This window comes from Adiantum capillus-veneris, chromosome 17 (assembly GCF_014529385.1).
Source record: "Adiantum capillus-veneris isolate H3 chromosome 17, ASM1452938v2, whole genome shotgun sequence".
Taxonomy (NCBI): Eukaryota; Viridiplantae; Streptophyta; class Polypodiopsida; order Polypodiales; family Pteridaceae; genus Adiantum; species Adiantum capillus-veneris.
In genome coordinates, this window is record NC_140947.1 from 117,315,667 (window position 1) to 117,337,244 (window position 21,578).

General features: G+C 43.0%; 1 protein-coding gene across 2 annotated transcripts in view; it reads right to left on the reverse strand.

Annotated features, from left to right (window-relative positions):
* Positions 1-5,696: 5,696 nt before the first annotated feature.
* LOC147437949 (uncharacterized) overlaps positions 5,697-21,578 on the reverse strand; it is a 28,079-nt gene continuing 12,197 nt past the window's right edge. For both annotated transcript variants that reach the window (XM_086487341.1, XM_086487342.1), the window contains exons 12-14: positions 6,507-6,770; positions 6,207-6,432; positions 5,697-6,119 (exon numbers count right to left, since the gene is read on the reverse strand). In XM_086487341.1, the coding sequence (XP_086343467.1) occupies positions 5,978-6,119; positions 6,207-6,432; positions 6,507-6,770 (632 nt within the window). In that variant the 3' untranslated portion in view covers positions 5,697-5,977. The remainder of the gene's footprint in view (positions 6,120-6,206; positions 6,433-6,506; positions 6,771-21,578) is intronic.

A 21,578-nucleotide genomic window follows, 5' to 3' on the forward strand; every position in this document is an offset into this window, starting at 1 on the left:
ATCAACATAATTGTAAGGATGCCTTAAATCATATGTACTCTATTTGTGCACCATAAAATCAAACAATATACGCTACCACATTTGATGATGTGCCACTATCATTTCCCTTTGTAAGACAATTAGACATTGCCATCCCAATGATGGCAAGACCCTCCTGAAAAGCTATCTATGTTATGTATGCCATGCTTACACAAGAATCTATGACAAGTTTCCAAGGATTAGGCAAAGAAAATCATCGATCAAAACACAATGACATCAACAATTAAGAAATGTAAAGAATGACAACAATTAACAACAATAACTACATGGCTACATGAAGATCAACAACGACGACAAACAAGGACACAGCAACCATTTCGAAAGCAGCAAACATCAACAAAAATTTTAACATCTCTGTAAAGGAAAAATTCCTCGATCTATAATAAAAAAATTGAACGCTGTGTTGTAAAGCAATTTTGTACTAATCCTCATTTTGTGTAGAGAAGCTTGTGTGTCTCACTTAGCGTTTGAGAGACTTGTGTGTTTCCCCTTATGTGTATAGAAGAAACGTGTTTGCCTTCCACCTATTTGTGTTTAAGGGGAGGCTTGTGTAATGTATCCCAAACCCCTAGTGTGTTTTGAAGAAAGGATCGCGTAAGTGCAACATAACCCACAAGGAGAGGTTTGTTTGGTATGAGCTTTTGATGCGCCTCATCTTGTGTGAACACCCTCTACCTATATGGAAGCATTTGTAGACTTAAACATTGTGTGTGAACTTCCTTTTACATGTAGACAAGCCATGTGTAAAGCATAGCCTTTGAAGAGTACATGAGCAGCCACATGCATGCCTTGTTATTTGCTAATACGTCAATAAGCAACCTCTTTCTATATGCTTACAAAGGGACAGTGTGCATCTTTATGCTTAATGAATCAAACCTATTTTGTTGCCATATACTCTTTGCGTATTGGGCATATATTAAGCAGTTTATTTAATTATATGTTAATTATTGTTAAGATATGAATGGCTCACTTGTGTATCCACCATAGCTATCGAAAAGGTTCTCATGAACTTGTGCACGATTTCAGCCATTCAGGTTTGTAAGTCTTTGACAAGCTCTAATCTTGTTTAAAAGAGTTACATTTACTGACTTTAACTTGAATCTATACATTTCTCTTTGTGACCATAAAGCATAGAAAAACATTTGATCAATAAAGGCCACTTTATGTCATTTTGGTCAGTGAACATAATAAGGGTTGGATAATTAATAAACGCCCTCAAGGCCTCATTCCCATGATTTTTCACAACAAGGGAGAGAAATCAGCATTGAGACAATTCAAGTGTCTTTATAATTTTCGTGGTTTGTGGAGTACACATGCAATGTCTACAACATATACACTTCATTGGTCTTAAAACAAGAACATGATAATATGCTTGCGATAATCTTTGGCCCCATTATGAGAAAGCTAACATAGACATTGTTTGTTAAGTATGTGAGTAACTTGATAACTAGAATACTTTAAACTTTAAAATCCTAAAAAGTTAGCCGTGCACATAAACCAAACAAGGTAGAGCTTGAGAAACAAGGTAGCGCTTTGATTCCATTTTGGATCAAATGGCCTAACAGCCAACACCATGAAGAGACTTTTGGCTACTTGGTTATGTTTACAATATTATCTTGCACTATTGAAGCATGCAATGGATAAAATTAAACACACTTATCTTCTACAGCTAAAACCAAACGTAAATTTAATCTTCCACAAGCCATTGCCAAAGCATGCATGAAAGCACCAATGATTTAACTACCTAGTGGAAATCAGACTTGAAGACATTTGACTCATTTCACATTGTTGAGAACAAATGGAGAACCTTTGGCAAGCCTAAATTTATTTGCAAAACCTATGGCACAAGCATAGTCATTTCCCAAGTGTCCGCAACAAAATCTTCTACGATCATAGAGAACCACTACCTATGAGGGGTAGCATGGTAGGATGCACTAGAATCCAAGATCTAATATTGGATAAATGAGCCCTCTTTGCTCATCAAGGGACATCGAGACAAAGAGGCCAACAAGATATCGTCCTCATGATTGGTGATTGTATTAACCTCTTTAACTTTAGCTTTGCCCTTGTCCTCATTCTTTCCATTATCACACTTTTCTTTCTTGTCCTCTTTCCACTTTCAACACCTCTTTTTCATGTGTCCCTTCTTCTTGCAATGATAGCACTCATGCTCTCTGTTATCACAAGATGGGAGTGTGATCTCCATACCAAAGGAACTCCCTTTGAGCGTTTTTTTCTCTCTCAATAAATAGGGTTGTATTCTATCTGCTTTGCTCAACTAACTTGCATCTAATTTCTTGGGATAGCAAGCTACTGGCCACAACACCAAATTTCAAAGTTTTGTCAAAAAGTAAAGAATTGTTAATGGCAAGATTGAATGTTTTAAATAGGTAGAGAGCACAAGAAATGTATAGCCTTGACTTACTCATTTAATTCTTTGATGCATTGAGAGAGAGAGAGAGAGAGAGAGAGAGAGAGGGGAGAATGAAGAAAGAAGGATGGGTGGAGCACCTACTATGACAGTAGTATAGTGGATGGAGCTCCTTAATTTTGTATCATTGAATAATGCATGGAACGGTTAGTGTATATATACACATGGATGGGTCCAACCACAACCATAGCGGCCTTTAACTAATGAAGATATCTGAAGAAGTGTCTTTGTTTCGCAAATCTACCTTAAATCCTTGATTTTTGAGTGGCAAATTAATATAAAGGCATTGTGAGTTTCTCTTTGCTCTTTATAGTACAAATTCACTTAAGCGAATTGTTCCTTTTTGCTATTAAATAGAAAATCGTAAATCCAAGCTTCAAATGCTAGAACAATATATTCTACAATGTAGAATGGTTGCATAGAGCTTCTGTCATAGAAAAAGCATTTGAACATGTTTCAAGTTTTTTGAACTCATGTAAGTTTCATACACATTCTTTGTTGAGCTAATATAACATCTCCATTCACAATTGTGACTAGCCAAAACAAAACAAAAATGTTTCACACACATTTTATATATAATATGATGGAAATAGGTGACACACATTACAACATATCAAGAATTGTCATGTAACATGTATATGTAAATATAAAATTAAGAGGGAAAAATGACTGATATAATTTGATATTGAAATTCTACATGATACATATGTTGCTTTTAACTAGGTAGACAATAATAAAGAGATTGCTTGCAATTTGCAAACATTGAATATAGAGTTCGATTATTAGTCTCCCCAATCTCAGAAAAATTAAAAAAAAATTCAAAACATATTAAATGCATAAGTGAAGGGTGAGTTTAGGAAATGAAAAGACAAATGAAGATAGAAAGTCAAAAGACATACGAAGGTGGAAAGTTAAAAGACCTTTTGTGTCCATATAAAGAGTTGTTTCTCTCCTCTTTTATTTTTCCTTTAGCGTTTTCTTCTCTTTAAAGTATGTGCCAACGATTTCAAAAAAAGAAAAATAGTTGTGTAGGCAAGAAAAGAAAACCAAATTGAAGGCAGGGGTGCGCAAGTAGGAGGCAATGGAGGGCTCCTGTGTTGTAAACGATAGGCCATGCAAAGGCGGTCCGTGCATGCACCTTCTATTCCGTCACTTTATTGTCAGTTTGTAGCACCAGGTTTGTTCAAAGGTTTGCTGCCCCCGTTGGTGGGCCTGTGGTTGCCGTCTCCGAGCCACTAACGTCGTCATCCTGACGATATCAATGTTGGTCCTCTCTATAGTGCTTGTCGTCTATGGCTGCTAGACTTCTGGTCAATTGTCATTGTCCATAGCTTGCTATGATATGCCCGTTGTTTCTACTGTCATATCATTCCACCCTTGTTGTACGGTGCCATCTTCATAGTTTGTTGATCCAAGGGTCAAAAGCTTCAGCCTTTTGTGCGTGATTTAGAGACTGGAGCCGCTTGCAATCAGTGTGCCACCTCTCTCTCTCTCTCTCTCTCTCTCTCTCTCTCTCTCTCTCAAAGCCCACGAGTACAAGCTCTTTGTGCGTACGCTGCTATGTCTTTCTCGGTTGTGTGCTTGCGCTAGATAGGCGAGTAACAATGATGCAAAGGTAACGGAAAAGCGGCGAGGTGAGGGGGCAAGGGTATATTCAAGAGTATCTCATAAACTAATGAATTCTTTTAATATCGAGCGAACATGTGCCTATGATATCAAGTTCGAGGAATGGATCTATTTTGAGGAATGGATTGATGAAAATACAAACCTATTGAAACAAACAAAAAATTTTGAATTAAATGAGTAATTTCAATATTTCCAACCGCTATATCAGTGGTCCATGGTCTATTGTCTAAAATTGTACCATAAGTCTCAACAAAAGCCAAGCTAAACCGTCAACTAGTAGAAAACCCAACTAGTCTCAGCAAAACCCAAGCTAAACCCAACTAGTAGAAAACCCAAAAAGAATTTCACTGTTAATTGAGAGCTTATTGAGGATTTCTTTTGCACCGCTTTTAGAGTACAATAATTTCTTCAAGGGTGGACACCAGTTATAGTCGAGAGACATACACAAACAAGTTTTCTTTTTTTCTTTCCCCTTCGGTCAATGCAAAACTAGACACGGGATTGAAAATTTGGTCATAATGATCACAAATGTCCTTATACCTAAGAAATGTTTGAGGCATTAATAAATTTTGATCCATGCATTAAAAAAACTTCTTTCTTGGGCATCAAGTTTTGTAGATGCAACTAATTCATGCTTAATTGCAACGCATGAACAAGATAAAATCCTACTTGAATAAATTTGCTCCTCTCTCTCTCTCTCTCTCTCTCTCTCTCTCTCTCTCTCAAGGGTCCATCCTGTACATATGACACAAACCAAAGAAGCACATGAAACAATACAAGAGATAGACATCCAAACTCACCTCCCAACGATCCAGCCAAATTGGCTGACCCCTGAGCTTGCAACTACTCCAACATAGTGCCTCACCTCAAGGACTAGCATCCCATAAAACCATCCCACTCTAGTTTGGGTGTCCCAGCAAGTTAGAACAGCTTTCACTATTGCACTCAAACCTTGTATACCTTTATTCTACGCATGTTTAAACTTTCAACAGCAAGAAAAATAATTGTGCATTCTCAGTTTAATTGATTGGTTCTGAATCATTTCAGGGTTACTTACTCATAAATGGTGAAAACACTATAGAATTTCTACTGTTCCTTGGTTGCCCATTAACAACCTGATCTTACTTATTAGCAATTAATACCCACAGATATCGGTAACAACAGATTAGAAAAAGCATAAGGCATTAAAGCATGGCAAACCTTATGGTACAATCCTTATCTAGCAGAATCAACTATTAAGTCACATTCCCTCGATGCCTTTGATGTTATACTGTCAGTACATAAGAAGAGAAACGGTAGTAGCTTAATGTAGCTAGTACTAAACTAAGGATGGTCAGTGATCTCGGATTGCCCCACAACTAACATCATTTGCTAAAGGTTTCACAAAGGCACAACCTTGAGAGATCAATGACAGGGTGTAAGGCTTGCTTACAAGATATACCGTCTGACAATAGCCACTCACGATTCGATTACCAAGCCATAACAATGGGATCACAAATAATGATAGACCTCCAGAGGAATCACAATAAGCCTAAGTTTAAGAAACAGCGGAAATCATAAAATAGCTGTTGTGCGTGTGTGTGAGAGAGAGAGAGAGAGATTTGCGGCAAAATGCTTGAAGCAGCCAAAATTGCAGCCATCGACACAAGCATTCAGAAAATAATACACTTCGTTTGCCACGATAACCCCAGTCTCATTTGATGAATCAATGGAATAAACTGAGACTGAAACAGAATTTACAAATACAACCTTTATGTCGCCTCGGCAAGGGGCAAATGCTACCCCCCGCGCTCAGAAGATGGAATCTCAAGAAGGCTTCGAGTGAGATTACCGCCCGTGCAATAAGAAGCTGTGGTAACTAGAACTACATAATACGTCTTGTCACGATCTTCCATGCTTGCCGAAGTGCGAAAGGATTCGGACCCTTCTCTTCCCAAACTCTATGCTATCTGACTTGCCATCCTCAAACCGGACAGTGTATTGTGACTGTGAAGCTCTTGTTTCCATAACCCTTCCCTTGCGCCTGCAAGTCCAAAGTATAATTAGCAGGAAAACCTCCTGTAGATAACAGACTTGCAAGAGCTAAAAACTAGTCATACTGCCTACTCACCATGCTCCGTCTCTTGAAAGAACTTCAACCTTCTTCCCAACTGCATCCCTTCCAAGTTTCTGCAAGATCCTACTGTCGTCCAAAATTTCCCCGTCTTCCTCAGATCCCGTATCCATTTCCTGTGTCAAAGGTCTCTGCAACTCCAGTGCATGATGCTTTTTCCTCTTCGAGCGCTGCCCACGAAGAGCATTACCATTATTCTGAGCTAGAGAGGACTCTGCATTCCCTGAAAACATGTAACTTTCAGTCAGCACTTGCCATGTTCAAAGGAAGTTTGAGCCAGTTTCAACTTTGACTTACCTCTACGATACAAACTCGACTTTCTGCCTAATGACTCCGTTGAGTCTTCATCTTGACTAACTGCTGGCGTTGCATCCTTGTTGCTCCTTTTGGGGGCCATCATTGACGGGACAACCTCCATGCCCGAGGATGTATCATTTGAATCCAGATCCTCTGAGAGTGGAATACTCTGCATACCCAGTTTAGATTTTTGATTCTTGTCACGGTATTTGAAACTGGGCAATCGATGTTTGGAGCTGTCTCCTGGATAGTCCCATCCATGCCCTGAAAAGTAGTACACAGCGTTGAGAAGCTTTCTACTAACCCTTAAATACTGAGAGTGGAAATGAATGTAATAGGACTCAATATAAAAAGCAGCAACAAGTTGAATGTAGCAGAAATACTGAGCTGTGCTCCAAATCCTTACTATCTTTTTTTATGGTTGACTTTTTGCAGCTGCCCACGGCAACACGTGCCCCAAAAATAACAATCGAAACACACATTAGCAATAAAAAGCACTTGAACTAAAAGAACAAACTTTAAACTCGAGACAAGACACAAGGTAGTTCCACTTCCAAATGCACTGACCAACTCCCCACTTTATGAAGTGATAAAACAAGTGATAAAATCACAAGGCCTTGCCTTGAGGATCTTGCCGGCTTGATAAACTCAAATTGTGCCTCTACAGAGTTTTACAACATTCTATCATTGCTTCTTTCATTCAACTCCTCTTGTCGAACTCATGAACCTTCCATTGCCTACTATCATAGCAGCCACGGTACGGGACAAGATGTTCAATAAGCAGTGTATAATACGTATACTAGACGTATTTTTGAAAATCAAAAATAAAATACATTAACTTTTTTAGATATGATACTTTAATAAGGACAAATGAAGCAGGTCATGCATGTACTCAATGACTCTTCAATGTTTAATCATACCATACATAAACAAGCACCATATAGCTCTAAAACACACTTAATCAACTAGCAAAAAGACACTAGAATAGAATACATTTTGAGCAAAAAAAACGCTAGAACAGAAAACGTTATGAGACGTACTATACGTTTCATTACAGGACGTCCCGTATTCTAAATAAAGTACGTGTATTACAGTTGCTATGCCTACTATAAAATTGCTATAGGTTTCACTTCTCGCCAATGCTAGCATGGTTGCATTTTCTGTACATCTTGCTCCCTGACCAATATGCCACAACCCATGTACCTCAATGTCACAAAGTGATGACGTGGCATGACCAACTGGAAGAGAAATGGCCAAGTGGACGAGAGAAACTAAACAGACTAATTGAAGAACTTATATAAAGCACCGGTCGTGGGGCTCGAAACACTAAAAGATAGAAGCTTGAACTTTGAAAGAAATTTTCGTAAAATGCGTTGACATGCTTACGTGGCAGATTGTACGGACTGCTAACGTGGCAAGACTGTGTGGATTTCCGAGTTTCACGCTGCTCTATTGACGTGGCATGACTACGGATTCCTGTAAACTACGTTGCCAGCTTTGACAACTACAGAGGGGAGATCCCCATGTAAGAGATGCAAAAATGGGTCACCTATGAGGAGAAAGTTACCAAAGTTGAAATATAGATTGAATAAAGGCACTAATTCTCTTTGAGATTTTAGGGTACCGATGGGCTGACAGTATTTGCGGAATGACTTTATGAACAGTGTGCATTGAATTGGAAATTTCCTTGATTGAACTAAACATGTGCTCTTTCATGCATGTGTTGTTAGAGACATGTAGAGAAAGATGAAATGTTTGCAGCCCCCTCTATTGCTAGAGAGGTATTTGCTTTAGATTGCACAAAGTTTGGTACAATGCTTCTAGATGTTGTGGCATAGTTACATGGGACGACGGGTCGGGGTCGAGAACGGGGACGGGACGGCAAAAGTAAGGAAACGGGGACGAGGGTCGGAGCGGCAAAAAAAACATAGTTTTTTTGGCATTTTTTGACCTACACACATGCCACACACATAGAGCATCACTTTGACCACAAATTTACACTAAATAGACCAAAGAGCATGAGTCATATAGGCGCAAATTTGCTAATAAAACATGGATGGATACAAAATGAAAAGTGCATGCCACAAGCCAAAAAGGACAAGCCTCAAAGATAAGAAAAAGTACAAAGGGCTAGGTAGACTCTAGAGGAGTAGACTCTAGACTCTAGAGTGATCAATGATGATCATCAAACTCGGGAAGCGCTCGCCTGTTGAATCTCCATATCGTCATCGTAGTCGAGGTCGTCAGTGACATATGAGGCCTCGCGAGGCTCGCATTGAGGCTCGAAGTCCTCCTCTAGCTCCTCCAAAAGTGTCTCGGCCATAGATGGATTCTCTTGTGCCATCTCCCACTCAATGAAGGATATGCCTTGTGTGTGACGCTGTAAGCATGCGCAAGTTAGCGCTCACAAACACCAAATCAATGGCCCTCTGGACCCCAAGGCGATTCCTCTTCTTAGAGGCGATGTGGCTGTACACACTCCATAGTTGCTCCAAGCAACTAGTGGTACATGCTTGGCTAAGGACACGAACAACCAAGCGCTACAAATGTGGGCTATCTCCTCCATAGTCCTCCCACCACAAAACCGAGCCAATATTGCTGCGATCAACCTGTGCATCTACACATCCATAGGAGCCCTTCTTTTGCCTGTAGTTGAGTAGCTCATCTCTAATCTTGCACCTAATGTCACTGCTAGGCTCAAGGCGCTCCAATGCAAGCCGCCATCCTTTGCTCACCTCCTTGTCGATCTCTTGACGCCGTCCCTGAAACTCGAGATCAAGCACATAAGATGCCGCATGAAGTGGAGAGTAGTATCCATTCCACCTCGGCTCACACAAGCCATGAATCTCGGCATACTGAATAGGGTTAGGCACAAGCTTCTCAAGTGTCTCTATCATCAGACCCATGGCTTCGTAGACTTTGTCAATGCATGGCTGCAAGCCATCCACAACTCGAAGTAGATGTAAAATAGGCTTGACCATGGCATCAAGAGTCTTCACCTCCTCCCACCAAACGGCATCATCGGCCCATTCTCCGCATTTCAATCCTGTTGCTGATATAGACTCCGGCATGGCTTGGAACTCATCACTGAGAAAGAGGCCCCTTAAAGATCCGCCACATGTAGACAAGCGGCCTAGCATAAGCCAATTGAATGCTAATCTTGTCTCTGAACATTTGAGCAAGGACAAGTGACTCCTCTTTGAGAACTCAGGGCGCACTTTTTGGTGGTTGAGCACAAAGGAGACAATTTGAGAGGCGTCACCAATGGTGGGCGAAATCCATGACAAGCTCCCTATGGCCTTGAGGAGGTTGTTGAGGCAATGCACCATGCAAAATGTGACATGGATGTTGGGATACATGCCCTCAATGATAGCCCCGACTGCCCTATTTGACGCCTCTTCATCTGCAACCATACAAAGGACATTCTCCGAGCCGATGATCTCTATGGTGCTTGTCCACTCCGCAGCAAGCATCTCCGCGGCCTTGCCACTGTCGGATGCATCATGTGACTCCACAAAGTACATCTCCTCCCGAGAGTAGGCCACCACTCCGTGGATGGAGCGCTTGCGGGTGTCGCTCCATCCATCTACAAGGAGAGACGCCATTGGTTTCCCACAAATCCTTTGTTGCTTGGGCTGCTTGCTCCATGGAAAGCTTCTCTTTGTCAAGGAGGGTGGTGCGAAACCTCTCCGATAAAGGTGGCACATAAAAGGAGCCATATTCCCCTATTTCCGTAACCATGGTTCGAAAGTATGGAGACCTATCCACACAAAATAGAGCATGGTGTGTTAGTACGGAGAGTCCAGATTCGAGACCCCATAATGAAATACAAAATGGGAGATTGCAATGTGCATAATACATATGCCATAAGTCACACGGGAAACTCACCGCGAAGCATGGAAGGCAATATGGTCGTGAAAGAAGAATCGGGCAACCGACCTATCCACCTCTTTCTTCAATTTAGGATTCCAATTTTCATTGAAGGTGCTTTGGCGATGCGCAATGGAAGCCCCCACTGTAGATGCATTTGTCTTGGACGCTTGAGAGGTGGAGTCAAGGGATCAATGGCAACAAAACGGTCCCTCTAGGCCGCTTCCGTGACCTCCTACACCGCGAGCTTCTCAAGAAACTCCAACCTCTTCTCGAGAGATACTCAAGGGCAAAACTTCACCTCGTAACCGGGTTCATAAAGAAGATGGGCTCGCACTTTGTTTGCACCACCCGTTCTCCTGTACAGGCATAGCTTGCATGTCCATGGTCTTGCACCGCCACCTTTACCACGCGTGGTAGAGTCGACTTCATCCCACCACGACCATGTTTGCACGGCGGGCCTCCTTCGAGGAAAGCTGGTTTGTAACGTGCACATTTAACCCTATGTGTACGTGGACAAGCTACTTCAAGTCCACAGTTCAGTTCAGTTCAGTTGGATTAGGAAGTGATCTGGCACTTTTGTGAGTCTGTTCAAAGACCGTGCATGTCCAAACACTTACAGTAGTTGCATTTCCTCTGGTTGCACACAGCATGATCATCAGATTTCCATCAGAACCCATCAAGAGCATTTTTACAATGCATAGACCTATTTTCCCTACTTTTGACATTTTTCAATTATTATTTTTAAGTGACTTTTGTTGGGAACTGGGTAGGGCAATTTGACTCAATGAATATATAAGCAAGCCTAGCGCTAGTATTCCACAGTAGAAGAGGCAGCAGGAACTTCGCGTTCAACAGGCACCTTCTCAACAAGAACCCTCGCCAACAGTTTACCTAGCATTTTCTGCATCAAGACCCCAAATCTAGCCTAGCGTTTTTGCATGCAATTCAGCCCCTTGCATTTTGGCATTGTTGATCAGCAGATCCACAACAAGCCACAACAGATCCACAGCAAGACACAGCAGACTCCCTAGCGTTAGCAGATTTCCACAGTAGGACAATATTCAGCCCTAGCGGTTTTGCATCACCCTGACACCTAAGCGTTTTTGCAGATCTTCGCGACAGAATCAGCCCATAGCCCAGCATTTTCAGTTTTCAGCAGTTAGAACCCGCAGACGAACCCCCGAACCTCGCAGATCTCACCTTCCCGCAGCAGGTCCTCGCCGTATAGTTAGGTCAGCCGAAGTTTGCAGATTCAGCCCAGAAAATGCAGATTTCAGCATCTGCGTTTTCAGCGCGTCGTCGTCGCACTGTCGCCATCGACATTGTCACCGACGTAGAGTCACGATTCAACAGATAAAGATTTACACTCTCTCACTAGAGGAACGGAAGGCTCTCCCTTCCGTAAGTAAAAGGAACCTTGAGCACAATTCGGAGCACTCATCTTGAGCAAAGTTCAACATTCACTTCCGCTGCACCTTACATTGGTATCAGAGCTTTGGATGTTCTGTATCACTCAAGGAAAGAACCACAGATTTTTTTTTGCTTGTTGCGGTCGCACGTAACCCAAGTCCACTTGGGCGTGTCGATTCCTAATCGTGTTTCTGAAGAGTGACACGAAACCCAAGAAAAAAGGGCTTGTCCCCCCTTGTGCCTCTTTTCACTCATTGAGAGCGGACCGTGCACTTAGCGGCCGGCCAATTGACGTGAGGTGGGAAAAAGAAACCTTGGTATGAGCGCAAGGCCACCAAGGGGTGCACCTGTGGGAAAGAGAAGAGCTCGGGTAAGAGAAGATCCTTCTCTAACACAGATTGCAAGCTAAAGAAGAATCTCAAGACCCTCAAGAACCCACAAGAACCCAAGTTCCTCGTGAACTTAAGCACCCAAGACTTCAATGGATGGTCGTCACTCGAAGCAGAATGGATACTTCGCATGGAGGTGATGAGCATGAAGAAGGTGAAGAAGAATTTTCCCCACCAGGAGGTTTTTCCGACCCTCCCCTTTCCCCATCTACGCCAAGGATTGCACTGACTCCTATAGAGGCTTTCGACAAGATGATGGTGGACCAAGAAGTTAGAAAGCGAAGCAAGGAAGTTAGAACGCGAAGCGCAAACAGCAGAAAGAATGGCAGAAATTGATCGTAAGTACCACGAAAGAATGGCAGCCATAGCGCGAGAGAGCAAGCAAGCACGCTTTAAGCCAAAGAAAGACAAGCCGAATTGGATCGTGAGCGCGAAGTAAGAGAAGCAGCATTTGATCGCGAGAACAAAGCAAGAAAAGCAATGAACGACCGACACATGAAAGAGATGTTGCGACTCTTTTCTCAAGTGCAGGCACAGATGCAAGAGATTCGGTAAAAGGAGACTCTCTCAGTCTCTTCTTCTCCAAATCATGACACACAAGATTTGCATGATAATGATGCATGATGATTTGAATGATAATGATAAGCATGATGATTTAAATGATAATGATAAGCATGATGAATTGGCTGATAATGATGACACACATGATTTGGATGATAATGACAAGCATTTGCATGATCAAGATGTAATTATTCACGAGCATGATGATTTGCATGATCAAGATGTGATTTCTCACAAGCAGGATGATTTGCAGGATAATGATGTGATTGTTCAAAAGGATGATGGTTTAGTTAATACTTTGTCTAGTGAAACTAACCTCGTTGCAAATTCGCTCAATCACGAAGAACCGATCTTGGCTCTCGAGTCGAGGTCCAAAGACCCCCCTCAAGAAGAACCCCCTCAGAAAGAACCGATCTTGGCTCTCGAACCTAGGTCCACAGAACTCCCACAGGAAGCATTATGTGTTCGCATGATTAGTCAGCACGCATTGATCGAGTGTTTTATTCATGAGCGTTTCTTGTATTTTAGTCAGCGTCTTTATGTGATCCCTTTTCATAGGCATGCCATATTGTACGTTGAGCACAATTCACTCATGAATGAGCACGAATGTATGCGGATTACTCATGAAAAGATGAAATGTTTGCACCCAAGGAATTCGCATTCCATGTCTTTTCCTTGGCATGACACAATATCAGATAGAGCACAAGAAGGATTGAGCATCAAGCATAGGCATTTCCATTGTGTTTTGCCATAGTTGATTGATTTAGATAGTAAAGTCAAGTTTCGACCCCATTGTTTGCGTGTGTTTGATGAATGGTTTGGCACTCCGTCTATATGTTCATCTACATTGCATGCACAGTCTTTAAAGAAGACTAGAATTTTTCCAGTCACTTTACATGGAATGGGTATGTTCATGTTTTTGTGTGTTGGAAGTGGTTTCAGGAATTTTCATCCTCAGAGATTCTTGAAGAAGGTAGACGCATGACTATCGACGAAAGTGAAGCATTGAAGGAGACACAGATGACTTTGTGTCGCTTTCGGCGTGGCCCAAAGAAGCAAGCGTTGCAAACCTTTATGAAGTTCAAGTATCGCATGACCCGCGCATCAGAGTGGGTCGGCGAAGAGTCCTTTCTAGGATTCCGGACACTGTCGCCGATCTCCCTCGACGCCATACAGTTCGGTATCAATACCTCACTTTGAAAAGGAGGGGATGTCACGTGCACATCTAACCCTATGTGTACGTGGACAAGCTACTTCAAATCCAAGGTTCAGTTCAGTTAAATTAGGAAGTGATATGGCACTTTTGTGAGTCTATTCGCAGACCGTGCATGTCCAAACACTTACAATAGTTGCATTTCCTCTTGTTGCACATAGCATGATCATCAGATTTCCATCAAAACCCATCAAGAGCTTTTTTACAGTGCATAGACCTATTTTCCCTATTTTTGACATTTTTCACTTATTGTTTTTAATTGACTCTTGTTGGGAACTGGATAGGGCAATTTGACTAAGTGAATATATAAGCAAACCTAGCGCTAGCATTCTACAGCAGAAGAGGCAACAGGAACTTCGCGTTCAAGAGACACCTTCTCAACAAGAGGCCCTGCCAGCAATTTACCTAGCGTTTTCTGCATCAAGACCCCAGATCCAGCCTAGCGTTTTTGCATGCAATTCAGCCCCTGACGTTTTGGCATTGCAGATCAGCAGATCCACATCAAGGCACAGCAAATACACAGCAAGACACAGCAGACTCCCTAGCGTTAGCAGATTCCCACAGCAGGACAATATTCAGCCCTAGCGTTTTTGCATCAGCCTGACGCCTCAACGTTTGCGGATCTTCGCGACAGAATCAGCCCATAGACCAGCGTTTTCAGTTTTCAGCAGTTAGAACCGGTAAAAGAACCCCCGAACCTCGCAGATCTCACCTTCCCGCAGCAAATCCTCGCCGCACAGTTAGATCAGCCGAAGTTTGCAGATTCAGCCCAGAAAACGCAGATTTCAGCATCTGCGTTTTCAGCGCGTCGTCGTCGCATCGTCGCCATCAACATCGTCACCGACATAGAGTCAAGATTCAGCAAATAAAGATATACACTCTCACTAGAGGAACGGAAGGCTCTCCCTTTCGTAAAAAAAAGGAACTTGAGCACACTTCGGAGCACTCATCTTGAGCAAAGTTCAACATTCACTTCCGCTGCACCTTACACGGCTTGAGAAGTGGAGTTAGCTTGAGATGACATGATGGTGGAGAGAGAGTAGAGGAGAGCTTGTGTGGAGAGAGAGTAAAGGAGAGCTTCAGAGTTGAGAGGGTAGAAGAGCGAGAAAGTGGGTAGAGAGACTCAAGGGTAGAGCTTGAGCGTAGCGAGACTCAAGGGTAGAGCTTACCGAGGCCCGAAGGTAGACGGTAGACAGGAGAGGCTTGTCACTTGAGCCTTGATTGAAGTTGAGAGACCCAAAGGCCCAAGGGTGCTTTTATAGCCTCCCGAGCCCCCCCCAAAAAAACAGACATTGGCTGCCTTTTTGTCCGTTTAAAATGGACAAAAATTCAAATTTTAAAAAATTCGACCGTTACTTGTTTTCTGGTCCATCCCCTGCTGTTCCGTCCGTCTCCGGTCCGTCCCCGGTACGGCTAGCTGCGTTCCCGTCGATCGGATGCTCGGTCGGCCGTTCCCTGCCGTTCCCTTCCGTCCCCGGCCCGGTTATGGCCATTCCACGTTCCTAAGCCTCGTCCCCTCCATCCCTTGTAACTATGTGTTGTGGTACTTGGATGGCGACGACGACGATGATGATGTCGACAACGATGATGATGTCGACGACAACGACGACGACTTTGTCAATGGGCTGAAATCTGAAAACTCTAAGATCTCCTGTTGTGGATCTGCTACTGCTGCAAGGCAAGGGCTGATCTGCTATCGCCAAGCCCCGGAAGGCTGAGGAATGCAAAAACGCTGACTGCATAAGGCTGAAACAGAAAACGCTAGCCGATCTGGGCTGAAAACTGAAAACATTATTTGATCTGTTGTGAAGAGAAAGTATGCGGAGAGGTTCTGCTACTGGGGGGTGAGGTACGGCGAGACTAAGGGCTGAAAACTAAAAAAGCCGGTCCTCAATGCTGAAAACGCTGGTCTGCTAGATGCAAAACGGTGGGTATTCTTGAGAAAACGCTAGAGAAGCCTAAGGTGTTGCCTGTCTATTGGGTGCCTACCTCCTTGTGTCTCTGCCTTCTTCTACTCTCTACTGGCCCCTTGAGTCTCCCTCCATAGCTGTCTGCTACTAATAACCCCACGATTCTGGTAAATAATAAATAAAAAAGTCACTTATTAATTAAATGACTTATTAGGGGTGTTTCATATGCAGTCACCGAAATGGGTTCCTATGGTGGGAAATGCTCACGCTAAGGGTTGTGCAATCAAAGGGCATGCAACTACTCTAAGTGCTTGGACATGCACGGCTTGCATACAAGTTCACAAGCTTGTCGAAACACTCCCTAGGCTACCTAAACCCTAGAAGTAGGAACAGCTTGTCCACATGCACATAGGGCCACATGTGCACGTGACATCCCCCCCTTTTCAATGTAAGGTACTAGTACCGAGCTATATGGCGTCCGTGGAGTCCACCAGTAACTCCTAGGATCCTGCGAAGTACTCTTCGCCGAACCACTCTACTACGTGGCTCAAGCGATACTAAAACTTCATGGAATACTACAATGCTTGCTTCTTTGAGCCGCACCGAAAGCGACACAGAATGATCTGATGCAGCTCAAATGCTCTAACTTTGTCTATGGTCGCGGGTCCACCTTCTTCAAGAATCTCCGCTGAGGAATATCCATGAAACCACTTGAAACACAAAACCATAAACATATTCGTTCCATGTACAGTGACTGGAAAAAGACTATTCTTCCTAAATGACTGTATACAAATGAACAAAGTGACGAAGTGTCAAACGGTTCACCAAACATATGCCAAAATTGTGATCTAAACTTGACTTTTCGACATAAACCTATCAATTGTGTGTGGCAGATCACAACAGAAATGCCAATGTTGGATGGACAATCGTGCTCTTGCTTTTTCTCTAACTATGTCATGCCAAGGAGTGAACATGCAAAAGCGACTAACAAAACGGACAATCCTGAGACATTGTAAATTCCTTGAATGCAAACTCTTTAGCTTTTCCAGAGTACTCTGCATACATCCATGCTCATCCGTGAGTGAATCATGTGCATCGTGCAATACGGCATGCCTTTGAAAAGGGAACACATAAAGACATTGACGAAAATACAAGAGACCATCACGAATGAGAGACTTGAACAATACATACGAATGAGAGACTTGGACAATGCATACTGACTAATCATGTGAAGACAAAATACTTCCCGAATGGGTTCTTTGAACCTCGACTCAAGAGCCAAGATCGGTCCTGCGTGACTGATCGTATCTGCAATGAGGTTGACTTCACTAGAAACATCATCATCCAAACCACCAAATTGCTCAAAAGACTGGAACCATCTAGCTCGACGGTCATCCAAAGGTGTACTCGATACAGACTGGAGCAACTTGAAGACTTGATGATCCTTACGAACAATCACAGTTCTATCATGCAAAAGATGTGTGTCGTGTTTCAAAGAAGACATGGCAGCAAGAGAGTTCTTTTCATGCAATGACTCATGCTTTTCTAGACTGTGAGACTGTGTACTAAGAGAAACAATTAAACTACGTGTTTTATCCGAAACATGAGAGTGAGAGACTAATGGCAAAAATGGAATTTTCTTGTCACAGTGAAGGACCACGAGAGGTGCTCCTTCAAATGTGAGAGAGAGTATCAAATCACATCCTTTGAGAGAAGAAATCACAAATCTACGACATAAACCGACAATTTGAACTAACATTGTCACATCAAGACATTCATGCGTGAAAGAAGAGTGCATGCCAGGAGCAGATCCAAAGATCACAATGGGTTCTATTGGAACAGCTTCTAAACGGCGCTCTTCTCGAGAGAATCACTAATCACATCATGCATACTACCCGAATCAAACAAGATCACAATGCGTTGACTATTCACATGACCATAATACTGCATGAGAGACTCATCTACATGATCATGAGAAACTCGGGACACATTAGTGTTCTCACTAAGTGCATTCACAGATGATGTGAATTCTGTGGGCTTTTGTGGATTGTTTAGGTGCTTCCTTAGGACAAACTCGTTTTAAGTGACCTTTAGTGTGACATTGAAAACATCTTACGTCTCCTGTATATACGGGTCGTTAGCCTACCTCCTAAAATTCCTTGAGCAGATTTTTCATCAGGCGTCAACTTAGGAGTGTCCTGAGTTTTAGACTTTTCTTTATCATCATTGTGAGAATTTTGTGCTCTAGGTATAGAAGAAGATTGAGGAGAAGAATTACGGTTATGCTTACCAATGGTCTTACTGTGCTTACCATTCGGTTGGTCTTGAGAAGTACTCAAGTTGTTCTCCTTCGGCTTGCCCTTGTTGTGCTTCATTTCTTGCGCGAAGGTGATTATGACATAATTATAGTCCTAAGGGCTGAAAACTTCCACATCACACTTGATGTACTCGTCTAACCTAAAGAAGAAAGCCTCCTTACGATCCTCATCCGACTTACGCAATTGAACGCCAAGCTACAATATACGGTTAGAAAAAGACACAACAAGGGATCCACTTTGCTTAAGACCACGCCAATCTTCTTTTTACCAATCAAGGTATTGTGGTGGGATGAAGCGAGCCTTGAGCTTGTCTTGGAAGTCGCCCCAACTGAGAGGGGTACACATTGCTCGGCATGCTCAAGATGCTCAACCAACTGTGACTCCTGCAAAGCTTGATACCAATTTAGGGCATCACCTACTAGATACATGACAGCAGTCAACACTTTATTGTTGCTTGTTTTCTTGTTAGTCGCAAAGTAAGTATTAAATTGATGCAACCACGAATGAATCACAAAAGCATCCATCTTACCATCATACTTACTAAACGTCAACTTCTCAGTGATTGGATTGTTGGAATCTCCGTCTCTACCTATGCTACCTGGTGACTCACCGACCTCCTTGAGTGGCTCGGTCTTTGAGGAGAGTACTTATAGGACCAACTCCTACATGCGTTGGTCTCTCTACGCCTCTCGCTCTAACACCATAGCCGCTCACTTCTCTTCAGCCACTATGCGTTGAGCCTCGCGTGCTTGCTCACGCTCGAGCTCTATAGCTGCCCTTCTTTTTTCGATCGCTAAGCGTGCTTGCTCACGCTCACGCTCCATGGTTGTCCTCCTTTCTTTCATGGCGGCGCATTGCACCTCTTGTTGTAGCATCATCTCCATCATCGACTTGACCAAAGCCTCCATAGAATTTGATGCAATCCGTGGCGTAGATGGGGATTTGGGGGGGGGATCGGTAAACAATCCTCCTGGTGTAGAAACTTCTTCTCCTCCAACTCCACTCTCATCACCTTCACGCAAGGTATCCATTCCGCTTAAAGTGATGACCATGCATTGAGTGCTTGGGGTTCTTGGGTTCTTGAGGTTCTTGAGTTCTTGAGGTTCGTAAGGTTCTTGAGTTCTTGGCTTGAATCTGTATTTAAGAAGGCTTTTCTCTTACCCAAGCTCAACTCCTTCCTGCGGGTGCACCTTCCACCCCTTGGCGGCCTTGCGCTCACACCAAGGTTACTTTTTCCCACCTCACATCGATTGACCTACCGCCAAGGTTTGCTCTCAACGAGTGGAAAAGAGGAACAGGGGAGGCTGGACAAGCCCTTCTTTCTTGGGTTACCTGCAATTCTTCAAAAACATAGATTAGGGATCAACGCGCCTAAGTGTTCTTGGGTTACGTGCAACCACAACAAGCAAAAACATTTCTTGTGGTTCTTGTGCTTCTTTCCTTGAGTGATGATGCCGAACACTGCCAAAGAGCTCTGATACCAATGTAATGTGTAGCAGAAGTGAATGATGGTGTATGACTCAAGATAAGTGATCAGTGGGTGCTCAGGTTTCTTTTACTAACGGGAAGAGAGAGCCTTCCTTGACTTGATGAGAGAATGTACAATGACCAAAACAAAGAGAATGAAAAACTCCGAGTGCAAGTGCAAGAGAGTGCTATAGAGAGAAAGAAGAGACGACACCAGATGAGGTCCCAAACCCCCCTCCAAGGGTCAACAAGTGGGTCAAGCAGTGCTACAGATAGCCCCATGATTCTGGTAAATAATAAATGGAAGTCGCTTATTAATTAAATGACTTATTAGGGTGTTTCATATGCAGTCTCGAAATGGGTTCCTATGATGGGAAATGCTCATGCTATGGGTTGTGCAATCAGAGGGTATGCAGCTACTCTAAATGCTTGGACATGCACGGCTTGCATACAGGCTCACAAGGTTGCCAGAACACTTCCTAGGCTACCTAAACCCTAGCAGTAGGAACAGCTTGTCCACATGCACATAGGGTTAGATGTGCACGTGACATCCTAGAAGAATCTCATCCAACAAGGCGTCTCATTCCACTATGGAGCTCTTGACATCCTTGGTCGTTGGTTTCCAAGAAAAACCTCATCCAATAAGGAATGTTCAGTGATGGGCACATCACAATGCAACACAAATGCTCACATATGCATGTTACAAGACATAGAAACATAAAGCCGCCGATGAACACTCCCCCCGCAAATAACCATCCAGGTTCGGGCCATGAGCTGTTCAACGACTCCCTCATCACTCCTCCCACATAACCTACAAAGGTCCGTGCCGGGAGATATAGAGGGAGGCCTTTAACAACCAAACGCCCCCCAGACCGCACCCTCGTCATTTGGCAGTGCTCAGAGTAACCACTGCTCAAACTTCTTAATACTCCCCCCGTAAATAACCACAAGAGTCCGGGCCATGAGTAAAAACAGCACTTTTCAAACATTCAATACTCCCCCTGCAAATAATCATAAGGGTCCGGGCCATGAGTATGAACAAGCATTCTCAAACATCATTTCTTAGTAGTCCACCCGTGAGTAAAATCACCAATCATTGAAACCAAGTTCAAATCGGCACTAAGACAGGTTCAAAACATCCATTTCAAACAAATTCCAAACAGGATCACCAAACAAGTTCTCAAACAGAACTCAAACTTAAAAAGCAATCTCGACATCAATCGAGCTCGAAAAGACGACTAGCTTTCGATCCTGAAACTTGCACCAAGATTTCTTCCATGAGATTGTAGCCATCTGTGGCATGGTCCATAAACTTTTAAATAGCCGAAACAAGCCTCGACAAACAATGTTGCTGTCGCAGTGATGTTAGTCCCAAGACCTGGTAATCACACTTGACCTCCAAGGTTTTTAGCTCGGGAAGAGACACCTGATGCGAGATGTCGAGAAATTTCAAGTAATAATCTGCAAGGGTTTCCGTGGCAAACATTTCAAGATACCCCACTCTACTAGAAGCTGCCAGAAACTATACGACTTCGGCAGTCCTTGGAGTGTGTGGCTTGGTAGCTACAGACATACACCACTACATGGCACTCTTGCACATGCCACATTGAGAAGTGTCAAACCACCATGGATTGTGGCATCATGGGAAACTTTGACATAGATAGTGATGAGACTAGGTACTGTGGGACTATTCAAAGGATAGTAAAGTTTGAATTTAGAACCTTCCATACCTGCCTCTCAGAAAAATGGCAACTCGATAAAAAAGTTTTTATCCTTCTCTGCAAGTGACCTTTATGGCTTATGCCAAGTCATAAGCGATGAAGACATGAGCGCAAGGAGCGCACCTGATGCGCGATGAAGTAAGGGTGGGAGTGGCTAATAAGTCCGGGGTCGAGACACGAAGATTCTTGAAATAAAATTTCCAGTGAACT